This window comes from Myotis brandtii, unplaced genomic scaffold, assembly GCF_000412655.1.
Source record: "Myotis brandtii unplaced genomic scaffold, ASM41265v1 scaffold879, whole genome shotgun sequence".
Classification (NCBI taxonomy): Eukaryota; Metazoa; Chordata; class Mammalia; order Chiroptera; family Vespertilionidae; genus Myotis; species Myotis brandtii.
The window spans coordinates 362979-378028 of record NW_005371595.1 but is presented as its reverse complement, the minus strand read 5'-3'; the positions used below and the strand labels follow the sequence as shown (position 1 = coordinate 378028).

The following is a 15050-nucleotide window of genomic DNA, read 5'->3' as shown; positions in this document are numbered from 1 at the left end:
TGAGGAGTGTGTCCTTTATGTTTCCAGGGAGCTGCAAACTGGATGGTCCCACTCTGACCTCTGGGCTTCCTGGCTCCTGGATCTGGGAGGTGCTGCTAATCTAGCCTTTGCCTGAGGCTATCCAGCAAAAGCCTCCCTGCAGGGCTTGGGCGGGGCAGGTCCCACGGGATCACAGGGCGGGGTTAGCAATTATGGCTGCTCTCAGTCTTGCCCTCAGAGGCTCTGCTTCTCAGTGTCCCAGTAGTCGCTGCAAGCCCCATGGAGAGAAAGCTGCCCTAGGGTTCTGAGCGATGCCAGACAGTCCCGCTTCTCCCGTATGAGTGTGGGTCCTTAGAGACTCGCCCGGAACTGGAGCTCAGAGCCTGAGACTCCCTCCCGATTGAAAACGACAACCGCGCCCTCAGCCTCCAGCCCGCTCCGCATGCACTCCGCACCTTAGTCTAGTTGTAGAATTCCCACTCAGCCAGCCTTCCTGTGGTTCTGGATGATGTCCGTTACGTCTTTTAGTTGTATTTTTGAAGTGGTTGTTTGAGGCAGCAAACTCCAGTGTTTACCTCTGTTTCTATGTATTAGGTAAAGCTGCTGTGTCACCCAGGCTTGGTAGAGGTGTCCTATAGGGTACTGTGGCACAGCTTCCATGATTATTCGAGCTGAGCACCCCAGGTGCACCCCACCCCCGTGTGGGCTGTACACCTTCCTGTTATAGTTGAGCATTAACTGCTGTTGACACATCCATGGGAGGGATTTACTCTCTGGCCGATTGGCTGAAAGGACTGGCTGTAACCACAGTGGAGGATCAGCCATGCAGGGGCCCACACCATCGAGCAGGACTTACTTCACAGGGACTTGGGTGCCTGCTGAGTCTGTCTCTTGAGTGTGTTGCTTGTGGAGGTGGTTAGGAGGTGCTTTGATGTGATCTGAAGCTGTCCAGAAGGTGTGCTGGCTCTAGGGCCTACCTGGTTATGCAGGCCAAGGGCAGCCGCTACCTGTGTCCTGCTAAGTAAGGACACTGGCATGAGCTAATCTGCAGTTGGTTGCTACTTGTACTGGGCTTGACAGTGAATGGGACAGTCTTTGATGAGTATGGACTAGTGTTTCTTATCTCATTCTCATTCGCATAAGATATCAGTAGACTTCCATGAGAAAATAATTCAGTAAGTAAATCAGTTTATAAAATATTACATATTATGTCCTTTCTTAAAGACCCAAGTGCTTACTGGCAAGTTCAAGGCTCTCTGATGTTCTGCAGTGAAGAGATATGTTTAACTTTGACGTGGGAATTGCCCAGATGTTAGGTACTCGATTTGATCCATGTCATTCTTACAGAGCTCATTGTTGTGGGATTGTGGCTCTAATGCTGGTTTTGCTGTGGTTGGAAGGGTAGAGGTCTCGATCGGAGGGAAGTTTCATGGCAGATTATTATGGAGAACCAACTTCTTCAAAGACCCAGGGAAGCCCCAGTGTGTTGGAAGATTCCTTCGCTGGCCTAGAACTCTGCCTCCTGACACGCTGCGTTCCTGGGTGTAGGCAAGTGCCCCTCCCTCTTCCTTCCCTCCATCCTCCCTCTCTCTCAGTGTCAAAGGAGGGCAGAGCATTTGAACTGGTGTCATTTTTAGATATGAGGAATAGTCGTGGTTCTTGTTAAGCCAGATAGAGGTCTGAAACACTTTAATCAAGGATCCGTCAAGGATGGTGCATTTTGCCTGGAGGAGAAACCTACAATGTGTTAAATGAATGTTACAGTTTGGGGAACAAGACAGCCTTGAATGATACAGGACAGCCTTGAGAGATACTACAAGGTCATTTCTGTGAGAAGGACTTAGATATATAGGGAAAGAAGACCAGATACAGCACCTTCTGGGACATGGTATAGGAATTAAGAAATAGCCTTTGTGCAAGATCATGTGCTAAGTGTTTTCCATGAAGGAACTCACTTAGCCCTTGCAAAAACATGTTGAGGAAGACACTCCTCTTCTCAATGTTCATTTGAGGAAATTGGAGCTCAGAGATGTTGAGTAACTTTCCGAGAATCCCAAAGCTTGGAGGTGGTAGCACTGGGATCAGAACCCAGGTCTGGCTGACTCCAAAGACTGTATTTTTCAGAGCCTCACTGCTCTTCCCCAGATGCCCTTGGTTTTCTTCATAATATAGTGTCTTGTTCAAATTCCATAGTGTGGCCTCTTAGCAGAAAGAAGTAAGGACAGGACGCATTTGAAGGTGTGAGAGTTTTGCATTGGTGCCTGTGAATTTGAACCCTTTTGAACAAGCTACCTTTGTTGTTGTAGCAGGACAGAAGCTTTATCTGCTAGTCCTTGCCCCACTGAGTGTTACAGTTCTTTGAGGCAATAAAAAGGGCCATATTCTTAAATAGAGTTACAAAGATAGGGTGGTGCCTTCTCACAGAGTAGAGCATATTAAAGTCTTTTGATAACTGAATACAAGCACCACTGTGGTCGCCCTGATGAGCTAAGGCCCACGTGAGACACAAGACATCCTGTTCTGGAAGACATGCTCTTACATCCCCAACAGGCCAGGTCCTCGGGTTTTATCTGCGAGTAAAGTTGTAATCAGTGTCGTACTGTGCTTTCGATTTCATTTCCTGAAAACGCTCTTATATTTTAAGTCCTTGAGGATACGGGCTTGTGTTGGTGAAAAATGAAAGGTCATAAATGAGAACTACGCAGTCTGCACGGCCTGTGCCCATGACCAGACCAGCTCGTGCCAGGAACACGGCCCCACGTTCTGCGGTTGGCACCTGACACTGAGGGTGGCTCCTGCCTGGGTGGGATTTCAAATGGGTTTCTCTGTCCGCTTTAAAAATCAGAATTGAGCCCTAACCGGTTTGGCTCAGTGGATAGAGCGTCGGCCTGAGGACTCAAGGGTCCCAGGTTCGATTCCGGTCAAGGGCATGTACCTTGATTGCGGGCACATCCCCAGTGGGGAGTGTGCAGGAGGCAGCTGATCGATGTTTCTCTCTCATCGATGTTTCTGACTCTCTATCCCTCTCCCTTCCTCTCTGTAAAAAAATCAATAAAATATTAAAAAAAAATCAGAATTGAAATACTTGAGGATATGGATGTGGTCATGCCTCTCTTCATACACTTGGCATCAAAACAATGGATCAGTGACATCACTTTTTAAAAAACAGTAATATTTTAAAACTATATTGGAGGTTACCATTTAAGAATATTCTTAGAAAAAAAATGCTAAGCCTCCACTAAAATGTTTATCATATATTTTTCTAATCACTACTTCAAAATCTACTGTAATCCCACCCCTAGAATGGAGTAATTTTTGTGTATTTCCAAAATGTGTGACCATAAGCCGTGCCTGCCATCACTTCCATACTTGGGGTTTCAGCATGATGACAACAGCCATGATGGTGGCCATCGCCACACTTGGGTGACATTTGCTCCAGGCAGCCGCCATTTCAAGCACTTTACATGGATTATTAGCTCTTTACTCATTTAAGGGACAGGAGGTGGAAATGAGAAAGTCATTCCTCTGAAGAAAATTTTACCCTTTGCAACAGCATGGATGGACCTGGAGAACATTATGCTAAGTGAAATAAGCCAGTCAGAGAAAGACAAGCGTCATATGATTTCACTCATACGTGGAGTTTGATGGACAAAATAAACAAAAAACAGAGACAGACTCATAGATAGAGAACAAACTGACAGCTCTGGGGGTTAGGGAGTTAGAGTGGGTGGAGGGATTGAGTAAAAAAGAAAGAAAAAAGGGAACTCATGAGAATGGACAACAGCATGGTGATTGCTGTGGTGGGGAGGAGGGGAATGGATTTTGTTAATACTCACCAGAGGATATTTTTTCCATTGACTTTTAGAGAGAGTGGAAGAGGAGGGGAGAGGGAGATGGAGGGATTGAGTAAAAAAGAAAGAAAAAAGGGAACTCATGAGAATGGACAACAGCATGGTGATTGCTGTGGTGGGGAGGAGGGGAATGGGTTTTGTTAATACTCACCAGAGGATATTTTTTCTATTGACTTTTAGAGAGAGTGGAAGAGGAGGGGAGGGGGGGATAGAAACATCCATGTAAGAGAGACACATCTATTGGTTGCCTCCAGCACATGCCCCAACCAGGCCGGGATCCAGCCTGCAACCGAGGTTCATGCCTTTGACCAGGAATTGAACCTGAGAACCTCCAGTGTGCAGGCTGACACTCTAACCACCTAGCCACACCAGCCAGGGCTAGGGATTTAATTCTTTCTCAGTTACCCATTTCCTCTTATTTTGAGCTAATTTCTCTCACACATGAAGTCTTGTTTTTGAGTCTTTGTAGACAAAAAGTACCCATGTTCCTGGTCAGGCAGAAGGTCTTGTACATTGAAGAGCTGTGAGGTGCTAAACTCTGAAGTAGATGCGTTTTCCTCACAGCCTGCCTGACTCACACAGGACAGGGCTGCAGGATGTGGGCTTGGACCAGGGAGTTACTAGGACTCTCTGATGATTTTCTGTCCTTCACAAATTAGAGAATGGCCAGCTAACCCATCATCAAAACTAGGTTTGGTACTGACTTGTACCGAGTAGTAAATAAATCCTGCAAATCTAACGCACAGTACGTGAATAGAGACAACAATATCCTATCTAATAAAAGGCTAGTATGCAAATTGACCCTAATGGCAGAACGACCAGAATGACTGCTCGACCAGTCAGTATGAGGTGCAGTGACCACCTCTCGGTCCCTTTCCCCAGCCGGCAGGCTCCGATCACCCAATGGTGAATGGGGAACTGGGGTTGGGTGGCAAGGGATGTGGGCAGTGCTAGGCCAAGACCCCCGCCCAGCTGGTCGCCCCACACACAGAAGGCGACCTGCGGTGGGGGCAGGGCTGGCGAGCAGGCAGAACAGCCAACCTGTGTCCCTGTGTTCCTGTGTCACTGCCCTTTTGTTCCATTGGCTGTGGCCTGAGCAAGGATGGACGCTGTGGAATCATGGCCACTGGCCCCTGGGATGTGGTGGGAGGACTCCCTCAGGAGGAACTGTGGCAGAGCAGGCCACGTGCCCTGGGCAGCTTAGTGTTTCATTTCCTTTACTTCCTTGTCTGTCCCCAGGAAGAGCTGTCTGAGGAAGTCGGCCAGGATGGCAGCCATGTTCAGATCCCCGTTCACGTCCACAATGCCACATGCACAGTGAGGATCGCCGCCGTCACCACAGGAGGGGCCGGGCCTTTCAGTGACCCCGTGAAAATATTCGTCCCTGCACACGGTGAGAGCCGGGCTCCCTCAGCTGCTGGAGCCGTGCATCCAGGCAGCACACAGATGGCCAGCTGGGGGATGGACAGCTGGCTTAGGGCTGAACCGTAAAGACCCGTTTGCCATGGTAAAGAAACTCGATAGGGTCACACCTCAGTGTGAGAGGCCTCCACTAGCGTGACTACGAGTGGTTCTAACTTACTAGGAGGATCAGTCCTCTCAGGGTTTGACTTGGTTTCCTGAATGTGGTTAAATGAGATGTGCCGACGGAATGTTGGCAAGGCAGTGTGGCTGACCCTTCACTCTCTAGAACTGATAGTTTGTTTTGCTGTTTTAATCAGTGCTGCTTGTCCCATTGTTGCCCGTTCAGGCCTGAGGCAGCTTCATGATTGCTCAGTCCAGAACATGCAGGGTTTCTTGCAGAAGCCGCCCTCCGACAGCCCTGGGCTCCCTGAGCTAAATGCCCGGCCCTGCATTCTAGCTCCTGCGTGTCATTGGAGTGTTCTTTGGCAAGGGGTCACCGTGTACCCCAAGTGGCCCAAACACTGTGCTTACTTCCATAGATGAGGGGAGCCAGCTTTGTTCTGACTGTGTCCGGCCCTGGGTTGTTTGATGTTAAACTGGTGTCATCAACTCCATGCACAGGCATCTATGTATATCAGTGTGACCTGTGTGTTTACAAGTCCTTGCAAGCACAGCTTTTGTACTCAGAGCAAACGGGACTTTGAGCAGACTGGTGAGTCCCCGACGGTCTCCTCCAGTGACCCTCTCATATGCTCTCTCTTAAGTGCAGAATTGGAGCCATATATCAGGCCCAGCAGCCCATAGCCTCTGCACCAGGCATCTATGTATATCAGTGTGACCTGTGTGTTTACAAGTCCTTGCAAGCACAGCTTTTGTACTCAGAGCAAACGGGACTTTGAGCAGACTGGTGAGTCCCCGACGGTCTCCTCCAGTGACTCTCTCATATGCTCTCCCTCAAGTGCAGAATTGGAGCCATATATCAGGCCCGGCAGCCCATAACCTCTGCACTGGGGACCATTAGTAACTGGTGATGGAGACACCAGGCCTATCTGCCTGGTAGAAATTCACAGTCAACAAGATTCCGATTCTAAATGCACAGGTTAAAAAGTCAGACTTTACACCCTGGCCAGTGTTCCCAGTGGTTAGAGAACAGCTCGAGCACCGAAGGGTCATGGGTTTGATTCCCCGTCAGGGGCACATACCTGGGTTGCGGGTTTGCTCCCTGCCCCCGGTTAGGGCACCTGTGGGAGGCAGCTGGTTGATATGTGTCTGTTGCATCAATGTTTCTCTCTCACACTCTCTCTCTCTCCCTCCCTCCCTCCTTTCCTTCCACTCTCGCTGAAGAATAATGGGAAAAAATATCCTCAGGTGAGGATTAACAACAACAAAAAGTCAGAATTACAAAAGCTTTGCTATACGGGCAGTCCTTGCTTGGCACGATTCCAATATGCATGCATTTCAGTCACCATTGTTCGGTGAAATAACTCCGTTCCTTAACAATATGGTTCAAATGTGAGTTACCATCGTATGTTAACTGTGAGACCTGCATAAAACACACACTTCACTGCCGGGTCCTCAGTGCACAAATCCACATAACTAACAGGCTCATCGTGACCACAGCCGGTGTGCTACTTCTCAGACTCTGTTCGTGGCTAGTCACTGTACTTGCATGATTCAGTTCACTCACATCCAAGACATATCACCGTGCTGCCCCCTTCCATAAGTGACAAACCCACGTGACATCTGCACAAAAATGGAGACGTGGAAGAGAGTTGGCGAACAAAGATGAAAGTGTAGTAAAGAAAGGAAAAATGAGCTGCAGTGAAATTTGAGTTGAACGTGTGTGGAATTATGGAAGAAAGAGCTCATAGATTCTTAGATCCACAGCCAGGGACTCAGAAAAGGTGAGCTTGCCCACATGAATGAAGTGATTGTACCCAAAAGGAGGGAGATGTTCCAGACGGAGGTACCCCGGCAAAGATCTTCACACGAAGGAACTCTGTGAGGTACTATAGCCTTGAAAGCACAAAGGATAAGTTGTCGGAAGCAGATCCAAACTTACAATGGAGCGCGACAACGCGCAGGCACAGAAAGTAGATTCTGTCCTCGTCACAAGTTACACACCCGAAGGAGGCCCGCCCTGTTCACACCACTCTTGATACGTGTTTACAAGGAAACAGTCGTGCCTAATTCTCAGTGTTTCCAGTGTGTGAGTTACAGTAGACCAGGTGAATGTTAATTTGCCCATTTTCACTTCCGTATACCTTTGTTGCTGACATGGTTACCATTGATGCCTGAGACCTCTACGCAGTCTCAGCGAGGACTGCCTATGTTTGTGGGTCACGGAATCTCGATTACCTGCTCTTCCCCATTATAAGCCAGTGTTTCCTGTGTGTTTCGGATCCCAGGAGATGTTCTGAATTGCTTCCGTTGGCTTTTTCTCAGGTTGGGTAGATCTGGCCCCCTCGTCAGCTCCAACACCTGGCAGTACAGACCCCGTGCTCATCGTCCTCGGCTGCTTCTGCGGATTTATTCTGATTGGGCTGGTTTTGTATGTTTCTCTGGCCATCAGAAAAAGAGTCCAGGAGACGAGGTTCGGGTAAGTGTCCCAGGTAAAACATGTTTTGTTTGGCTCTGGCCTGTGTTCCTCAGTAGTTAGAGCATCGGCCCATGCCCCAAAGGGTAGTGGGTTCGATTCTCAATCAAGGGCATGTTCGATCCCCAGCCCTGGTTGGAGTGCATTTGGGAGGCAACCAATCGATGTGTCGCTCTCACATCGATGCTTCTCTCTCACTCTCTCCCTCCTTCCCTTTCACTCTCTCTAAAATATCAATGGAAGAAATATCCTCGGGTGAGGATTAACAGCAATAAAAAATGTTCTCTTCAGTGGTGTCGATGAGATAGATCGTTATGCTGTGACAATGCCTGTCCTACCGGCCGGCTCTTCGGTGTTCTGAGAGCCCTGTCTGTGCTCACTCTGGGCGGGCAGCGCCCTCACTGAGGCCAGTGTCACAGAGGCAGCCCGCAGGGAAAGCCAGCCGGAGGGGTCTGCACAGAGAAGACCATCAACAGGCCTTCGCTGCTCAAACTCCCTTGCTGTTAAATGAGCACTTTGATTAGAAGCCTTTAAACTGACCCTAATTATGCACAAAAATAAAACAGAATATGTATGTACCAATGATGAGAAGGAAATTCACCAAAGCATTAGCAATTCTGTAATTGTGGGTGATCCCGTGGTTTTTTTTCTTTCCTGTGTTTTACACATTTTCTGTAGTGATCAATTATTTCTAATAGAGGAAACCTTTATATTTTCACATTCAAATTATATAAGAAGCTCTTTTTCTTACTTTCTATAATCTGACTTTCATAACCAAACAGTTGAATGTCAAGAAAACTGAGAAGCCACATGAAGGCAGCCGGGAACGCAAGGCCGTGTTGCCAGCGTTGTCTCTGGGGCTCAGCTCCTCCAGCGCCTGTGCAGGGCGCTTGGCTTTCCCTGAAATCCAGTTTGTCACTCGGGGCAGAGGGAAGCTTGGAGTGGGACAGGATGAGGAAGGGCGGGAACTGTGCTGCCTGTCTCACAGCCCCACCCCTCAGCACCGTGCACTCCCTCAGAAACGCCCCGTGGACGTGGAGGGGGAGCTCAGCTGTGGAGGCTAGCCTGCCCATTCTGTGTCCATCTCAGTCCTGGTGGTCAAGTACCCACAGTACTTAGCAACTCTGTTACTTAAGTGTGTAAATTCTAAGCACGATTGTGTTAAAGACACGGACAAAATCTCACCTAAATCCTTGGCATTGGGTTGATTAAAACACACCCCAGGGTCTAGGTATAATTTGGGGGCTCATTGCAGAGACCTTGTGCAGAAGGTGCAGGAGTAGCTCATTGAAGGCCTACTAGGTGCTGGCACTGTGATAGCCTGGGTTACAGTGGTGAACAAAGCAGGCGCTGCCCCTGCCTTCATGGGACCCACAGTCTGGGGAATCCGGCAGTAATCACACAAGTTAATAAAAAATGGAACTGTAGCAAGTTCTCTGTCACAGAACCTTCATGAGTAGAGTATAGCACAGCAGATTGGACTGTGCTAAGGCCAGAAAGGCCTCCCACCAGAGCTGATGATCCCTGAGTTAGAAACTGAAGAAAGAGCAGGTGTTGATTAGATGAGAGAAGGGAAGAGCATTTCAGCCAGAAAGAGCAGCACATGTAAAGGCCCACAGAGGGGCAGCACCAGACTACAGGTGTGACGCCCGGGGTCTGGCATTCATCCCGTCACTTGAACAAGTCTTACTTTATCCAGGTTCTCTTGGCATTGTCTCTCTCTAAATGGTCTCTGAAGTTATTACCAGTTCCATTGCCGTGATTCTGAATTGAGGCTTTCAGACTCAGTCATGAACGGAGAGGCGCTGAGTCTAAGATGCTGGTGCCCTCAAGCACTAGCGGCACCGTGCAGTATGTGTCATCAAGTGGGCATTCGTCGCTGTCGCTGAGGAAACAATAATTGATATAGAAGGATGCATTAGCCCGGCCGGCATGGCTCAGTGGTTGAGCATCGAACTATGAACCGGGAGGTTGTGGTTTGATTCCCAGCCAGGGCACATGCCCAGGTTGCAGGCTCGATCCCCAGTGTGGGGCATGCAGGAGCAGCCGATCAATCTCTCTCATCATTGATGTTTCTATCTCTCCCTCTCTGTTCCTCTGTGAAATCAATAAAAAAATCTTTTTTTAAAAAGAAGGATGCATAGACATATTTTCTTAGACCACCTCAAACGTGGGCTCAGTAAGGACAGAACCCCTGAGATGATGGCCAAAGCTCCTGGCGGTGCTGAGCTCCAGGGGCCTGGTGGGGGCCCCCAGGCGTGCAGCGGAGGGAAGCTGGAGGGGTGGGCACAGAAGCAGAGGGTGCTGCTTTGCCTTCTGAGGCTGAGCCACGCATTTAGGAACAGCACATAGCAGTGTTGCCCTTCCCAGTCTTCGGAAATTCTCCCTAGGCACCCTCTTTTCTTGCTTTCTTTAGGAGGACATGACATGTTGTACTAGTAAAAATATTTTGATCCTGGTTTTAAAATACACGAAGGACAAAGTGCTGGAATGAGACCCCACTCAAAGCAGCATGAAAAATATCACCGTCTTAGGAATAAGCCCAACAGATGTGCATGAACTTTGTGGGAAAAGTTAGTAGACTTGACCAATAATGTGGAAGAAAAATAAGTGGGGAAGTGTGTACCATACTCATGGATGAGAGGGCTGTTTTGTTGGAGAGATGGTGTTTTCCTCAAGTTAACCATACATTCTACATAATCATCATGTCAGTTCCTGCAGGGTTGTTGATGAATGGCAAGCTGATTTTAACAAGCATGTCGAGGAGTAAAAGGAGCAGGGACAGCCGGGGCAGTCGGGTCAGCCCCTGCAGTTGCTATAGCCCAGGGATGGGGAACCTTTATTCTGCCAAGGGCCATTTGGGTATTTATATCATCATTCACGGGCCATACAAAATTATCAACTTAAAAATTAGCCCGCTATGTTTGGTCAAACATTTAATTAACTCACCCCTAATGCCTTGACAGGGCCAGACCAAATGATTTCATGGGTCTTACATGGCCGGGCGTTCCCCACCCCTGCAGAGCCTGAGCTGTCTGTTTCGTTCACCAGGAACGCCTTCACGGGCGAGGACGTGGAACTGGTGGTCAATTACACAGCAAAGAAGTCCTTCAGTCGGCGAGCCATCGAACTCACCCGTAAGTTGACTTCCATTTCTCTTTTCCGGCAAAAGTTAAAATAGTTAAGAGCAAAGAAAGAACAACAGAATCCTTGACAGATTTCTCACAAAAGCCAAAGGCATCAAAGAATCGATAGCGTCACCCTGCAAGATGTGTTCAGCAAGCGGCAAGTAGGTAGTCAGACATGACCCTGTGCCTCCTTGCCGGCCAGCTTCCTGGAAATCTGGGGTGAAGTAGATGGGGTGACAGCCTCCAGATGCCTTGAAAAGTGGCAGGAGATGTGGGTAGAGGTCAGGGATTTAAAGGAAACAGCAAAACAACTGACCATCTCAGAGCTTGTCATTTCCTGGCCCCCAACTCAGAACGATTCGCTGACACCCTTGGTATCAATTATGGTTTGGGCTTTGCTGACTCAGAGTGGGCGTTCTTCTCATTGACCAGTGGGAATAAACACATAGTTCTGTGTTCTCGAATAATTCCAGAAATGTGTAGAAAGTGTTATAGGCATCTCTCACTGACACCAGAGAGGTGTTACCAGACAAGACAGGACAGCCCCGGGAGCCAGTGGGAGAGGGCTGTCCTCAACCTTGATCCTTGTCTTCTCGTATAAATGAATTGGCATTGTGAAAAGCCAATTTAGAAGGGGGGGGGGGGGGGGGGGGGGGGAGAAAAGCCAATTTATTAAAGCATGCATCTTTATTGAATAAAGCAGAAACAAAGCAAGCAAACCTATACATCTGGCTTATGAAGCACAGACAGGCTCTCGGCTCATCTGAAGAGCAGGTTGGGTGGGGGTCTGAGGGGTTATATACCTCCCTGTCTATGGGTCTCTGAACTCCTCTGCTGACTATTTTGGTGCAGATTAATTCTCCAGGTCCCCTTTTTCACTTTGTTTACTTTGTTGTGGCCTTCCCAGAATTCATGAGAAGAATCTGGCAACTGTATCTTACCAAGCCTTGAGACTGCTGGCTTCTCTGCTTAGGGAGTAAAACAGCCCTTTTTTCCTTTCTCCTTTCTCCCTCCCTTTTTGCATTCTCTCATTAGGGAGGTTTTTAACCATTTGCTCTGTGTCCTTGGCTGGGGTGGATAATGGCTTGTTAGTTACAAGCTGGCTGCAAATTGCCCCACACTATTGGGCCTTGTTTTAACTTTACTGTCTCAGTTTGCCTATTCTTCCTGCCCTGAATCCTACAACAAAAGTATGTGCAAAGACTTTCATATTTAAGCTTCTGGGTGTTTGCTAAAACACCAAAATAACAAGCCAAATGTAAGAACGATGGTATATAGGTTGTATGAAATAAAAACTCGTGTGATATATAGAATGTTACAATTTCCTTCCTTTTCTAATCTAGAAGTTTGACTTTTAGATGTTATTATATTTTTTAAGTGTTTTTATTGATTTTTGAGAGAGAGAGAGAGAGAGAGAGAGAGAGAGGAAGGAAAGGGAGGGAGGGAGGGGGAGAGAGATAGATGAGAGAAACATCGATTGGCTGCCTCCTGCATGGGCTTGATCCTTGAGTTCACAACCCGGGCCTGTGCCCTGATGGGGAATTGAACCGTGACCTCCTGGTTCATGGGTCAACACTCAACCATTGAGCCACACCCGCTGGGCAGATGTTCTTACATTTTAAAAAATTCTTAATTTACATCAATTTTTTTTTTCTATATTGGAGGACCATTTGGGTAAAAATTTTTTACCAAGAGCTAAAATGTTCAGATTATCCACATGGTTTTTTTTCTTGTTGTTGTTTTGTTTTTAATATATTTTTATTGATTTCAGAGAGGAAGGTTGAGGGAGAAGGAGAGAGCGATAGAAACATCAGTGATGAGAGAGAATCATTGATCAGCTGCCTCCTGCACACCCCTCCACTGGGGATCGAGCCTGCTTCCTGGGCATGTGCTCTGTCCAGGAGGGAATCGAACCGTGACCTCCTGGTTCATAGGTTCAACCACTGAGCAACACCAGCAGGGCTGTTGTTATTTTCTTCCAAAGCCTTGCTCATTGCCTTTCGGGGGCACAACCGGAGTCATTTGCTAAGTAGTCGTTGAATGGGTCTCCCTCCCCTGGTTAATGGCTCTTATTGGTAACACTTCCTGTCAGTGCTGCACCTTATTACAGAAGATCTTGTTCTCCAGGCCTCCACCAGGTGCTTAGCTTAGCACTGGCATGTCCGTGTGATGAGGCTCATGTACCACAGCAGCTTGTGCTCTGTGTTTCAGCTTGTGCTCTTGGTTTCTGCGCCTCCTTCCCTGGCAGGGAGGAAGGGAAGTGCCCCAGGCTCCTTTGTGACCTGTCCTTAGGGATGTAACAATAAATACTCCACTAGGAAACACCTATTGACTTCTCTTCCTCACCCCTAGTCAGGGCTGAACCTCCCCAGCAGGAAGCTGATTGCCAGTTGCTGATACTGCACATGGGAAGGACAAATGTGGTTGTGATTTTTAGAAATTTTCAGAATTAATCTTGCCTGAAGGGTTCATTTTATCTGCTGTAATCATAGTAGAATTAAGTGTGATATTTTATTACTGGCATTTGGGGGAGAAGAGCCATGGGGTATAACATGGAGAAAGCATTTAACTATTTGATGGGGCTTTATATATAATTTTAATTATATTCCAGTGAGGGGAAGCACACTGACCACTCATATGTCCCCTGTCACTTCTTTCACAGTAAGCAGCTTGGGAGTCAGCGAGGAGCTGCAGCGTAAGCTGGAAGATGTTATGATTGACAGGAACCTTCTAATTCTTGGAAAAATTCTGGGTGAAGGTAAACAGTTTAATTCTTTTAAAATGTGGGATAAGAAAGTAAGCAGTTCACAGTAATTTTTAAAAATACAGATTTGTTACATAAAATACCATTTTGTGACTTTAAGTGATAATACAAAGATTTCTATTTTATCATTTAAAATGAAAAAGTGAATAGTGATTTTTGAAACTAAGATTGGGCATATGAATGGGGCTCTGTAGTGTCTAGCACACGCGGTAGGCCTTGAAAATATGAATTCCCTTCCTCCATTGAAAAGCATGTAATTCACTAGTTGGCTTCCTATATCATTTAAATTTATTCCTCTAGTTCTCAAGTTTATAATTCCTGGCACCTTCCTGGTTAAATAGGGACAAGGGTGCACATACATATTTAATCTGTCAACCTGATATTCTGGTGTTAGGATGAATGATGATGGTGTTCAGAGTTTCTACTTTATGAATTTCAAAAACACTTCCCATGTTCTCCTGTAATAAAGTGATGATCTGAGCTAAATCCAAGCCAGCCTTGGTGCTGACAAGCAGGAGGTTAGTACCTGGCTTCTGCCCTGGGTTTCCAGTGCGGATGGCCTGGCAGCTCTGCCTGCTGCTGTGTATGGGTCCTCGGGCCACGTGAGAACGTGCCTCTGGCTCTGTGGTGTTTCTGTGATCAGGAGAGATACTGCACAAGGTCCACACAGCTGTTGTTTTACTTCACAGGAGAGTTTGGGTCTGTCATGGAAGGAAGTCTTGGTCAGCAGGATGGAACTTCCGAGAAAGTGGCCGTGAAGACCATGAAACGTGAGTTACCTGTCACCCACGAAACCCGTTCTAGGTTTAAGCATTAAGTACATTCATATTATTGTGCAGCCGTTACCACCATCATCTCCCGAATTTTTTCGGCTTACAAAACTGAAACTTGGTTGGTTAAACAGCTCTTGATCCCCTATCAGTGGTCAGCAAACTCATTAGTCAACAGAGCCAAATATCAACAGTACAACGATTGAAATTTCTTTTGAGAGCCAAATTTTTTAAACTTAAACTATATAGGTAGGTACATTGTTATTAACTTAATTAGGGTACTCCTAAGGCTTAGGAAGAGCCACACTCAGAGGCCAAAGAGCCGCATGTGGCTCGCGAGCCACAGTTTGCCGACCACTGCCCTAGCTCTCCTCTTGTACTTCTGTCTATGAATTAGACTGCTCTGCGTACCTCATACAAGTTGACCACACAGTGTGTGTCCCTGTCACTAGCTACTGTCACTTAGCCTAGTGGAGATCTTTAAATGTCTCTCTTAAGTTGCTTTAATTCCAGAAACTTGGTATGAAAGTGTCTCTAGTTCACAAGGCAGGGCTGAGC

At 47.3% G+C, this 15050-nt stretch overlaps 1 protein-coding gene across 1 annotated transcript in view; it reads left to right on the top strand.

Moving 5' to 3' along the window:
• Positions 1-15050, top strand: part of MERTK (MER proto-oncogene, tyrosine kinase) — a 104462-nt gene that overhangs the window by 75062 nt on the left and 14350 nt on the right. The window contains exons 9-13 of the mRNA XM_014532311.1: positions 4803-5223; positions 7680-7833; positions 10882-10967; positions 13621-13716; positions 14412-14492. Coding sequence (XP_014387797.1) covers positions 4803-5223; positions 7680-7833; positions 10882-10967; positions 13621-13716; positions 14412-14492 — 838 coding nt within the window. The remainder of the gene's footprint in view (positions 1-4802; positions 5224-7679; positions 7834-10881; positions 10968-13620; positions 13717-14411; positions 14493-15050) is intronic.